Source organism: Octopus bimaculoides, chromosome 11, assembly GCF_001194135.2.
Source record: "Octopus bimaculoides isolate UCB-OBI-ISO-001 chromosome 11, ASM119413v2, whole genome shotgun sequence".
NCBI lineage: Eukaryota > Metazoa > Mollusca > Cephalopoda > Octopoda > Octopodidae > Octopus > Octopus bimaculoides.
Genome location: NC_068991.1, coordinates 72,009,828 through 72,011,918, shown reverse-complemented (window position 1 = coordinate 72,011,918; position 2,091 = coordinate 72,009,828). Strand labels below are relative to the sequence as shown.

The following is a 2,091-nucleotide window of genomic DNA, read 5'->3' as shown; positions in this document are numbered from 1 at the left end:
ATATATATATATATATATATATATATATATATGTGTGTGTGTGTGTGTGTGTGTGTGTGTGTGTGTGTGTGTGTGTATATGTTTGTGTGTCTGTGTTTGTCCAAATACATTTGGGAAAAGACAACATTATTATTATTAAAATTTTCCTATCATTGATGATCAATAAAGGTGCAATACAATAATATGAAACAAAGTTGTAAACAGGGATCTCACACAGACGTAAATATTAGAGATAGACTTACTGTTTTATCTTCTATTTTGTATAAATATTCTAATATTTCTGTCATACGCGTTTCACTGAAAATAAAGCAAAGGAATAAATGAGATTGTATATTTTATGATGCATCATTAATAATATTGGTCGTCATCATCATGACCAGCCTTTAACATCCGTCAATTAAATTTGATGACTGGCACCCATGCCAACGTCGTCTCCTTCATTGGACATGAAACTCAGCTTGCGAAGACCTATTGGGGCAAGCGAAAGCGAAATCGTCATGGCACCTGTGCCCAGCATCACCTTCCTGGCACTTGTGTCAGATGGCACATGAAAAGACATTCGAGCGAGATCGTTGCCAGTGCCGCCGAACTGGCTCCTGTGCAGGTGGCACGTAAAATACACCATTTCGAGCGTGGCCGATGCCAGTACCGCCTGACTGGCCTTCGTGCCGGTGGCATGTAAAAGCACCCACTACACTCTCGGAGTGGTTGGCGTTAGGAAGGGCATCCAGCTGTAGAAACTCTGCCAGATCAGATTGGAGCCTGGTGTAGCCATCTGGTTTGCCAGTCCTCAGTCAAAACATCCAACCCATGCTAGCATGGAAAGCGGACATTAAACGACGATGATGATGATGATGATGATTTCCATTCCAGCATGGACTGGGTAGCTCAGCAGGAGCTGATGAACCGAAGGACTGTGGTGTCATGTTCCAATGTCTGCTTTGGCATGGCTTGATGCCCTTCCAAACACCAACCACTTTACAAAGTATAACTGGATGCTTTCTACATGGTACTGGCACCAATGAAGTCCCCAAGTAATTTGTAAAACAAGACCCAACAACTGACGGGGGGGGGGAGTAGTATAGTGAGGTGGCTTTATGCCAGGTGATGAGACGTTAAATTATATTAGAAATATGGGAACAAGTGTCCTGCTGTAAGGGAGATACATGGTTACTAAAGTTGGAAAAGACAGAGGACATAAGAACATCTAACAAAAATGTGAGGTTGTGGTCAAATTAAACAATCCAAAACTCTACAGTAAATTATAATATTCACAAGCATTAGTAGTATATAGATTAGATTATAGTACAATGAATTAGAAAAAAAGAGTGCTAGATAATTAATTAAATTTCATAGAAGAAAAAAAGATAAAGCAACCATTTTACAATATAACAAAACAATTTCTGAAGCTCAAATGCAAGAAGTTTTATATCATCAACAACATTTTTACATCTATTTTTTCATGCTGGCATGGGTTAGATGAAACTTAGTGATGCAGATTTTCTACAGCCAGATACTCATCATTTACATTATTTACATTTGACGGATATTTGTCCTCATCTTATTTGTTGTTAACACAACGTTTCGGCTGATATACCCTCCAGCCTTCATCAGGTGTCTTGGAGAAATTTCAAACCTGGGTTCTCATTCCTAAGGTATTTTTCGATGTTGTTGTTATTATTATTATTATTATTATTATTATTCAGGTCACTGCTTGGAATCGAACTTGGAATCTTGGAGTTAGTGGCCCGCACTCTTAACCACTATGCCATATAGTGATTCCAGGCAGTGACCTGAATAATATGTGCATAAACATCATCATCATCATCCAACATCCACTTTTCCATGCTTGCATAAGTCAGTCAGAATTTGCTGAGGCAGATTTTCTACAGCTTGATACCCTTCCCGTCATCAACCCTCACCGGTTTCCAAATAAGATAAATATTTCCCCCTTCCAAACACGTTTTCCACTTAAGTCAGGAAATGAGTAACTTTGCTTACATGATGATGATGCTTGTTTACACGTTTGTCATACATACATAAAACTCTACGTGTATATATATATATATATATATATATATATATATATAT

General features: G+C 38.1%; 1 protein-coding gene across 3 annotated transcripts in view; it reads right to left on the bottom strand.

Moving 5' to 3' along the window:
• Positions 1-2,091, bottom strand: part of LOC106875133 (cysteine-rich with EGF-like domain protein 2) — a 30,662-nt gene that overhangs the window by 22,248 nt on the left and 6,323 nt on the right. For all 3 annotated transcript variants that reach the window (XM_014923125.2, XM_014923132.2, XM_014923140.2), the window contains exon 3: positions 243-297. In XM_014923125.2, coding sequence (XP_014778611.1) covers positions 243-297 — 55 coding nt within the window. The remainder of the gene's footprint in view (positions 1-242; positions 298-2,091) is intronic.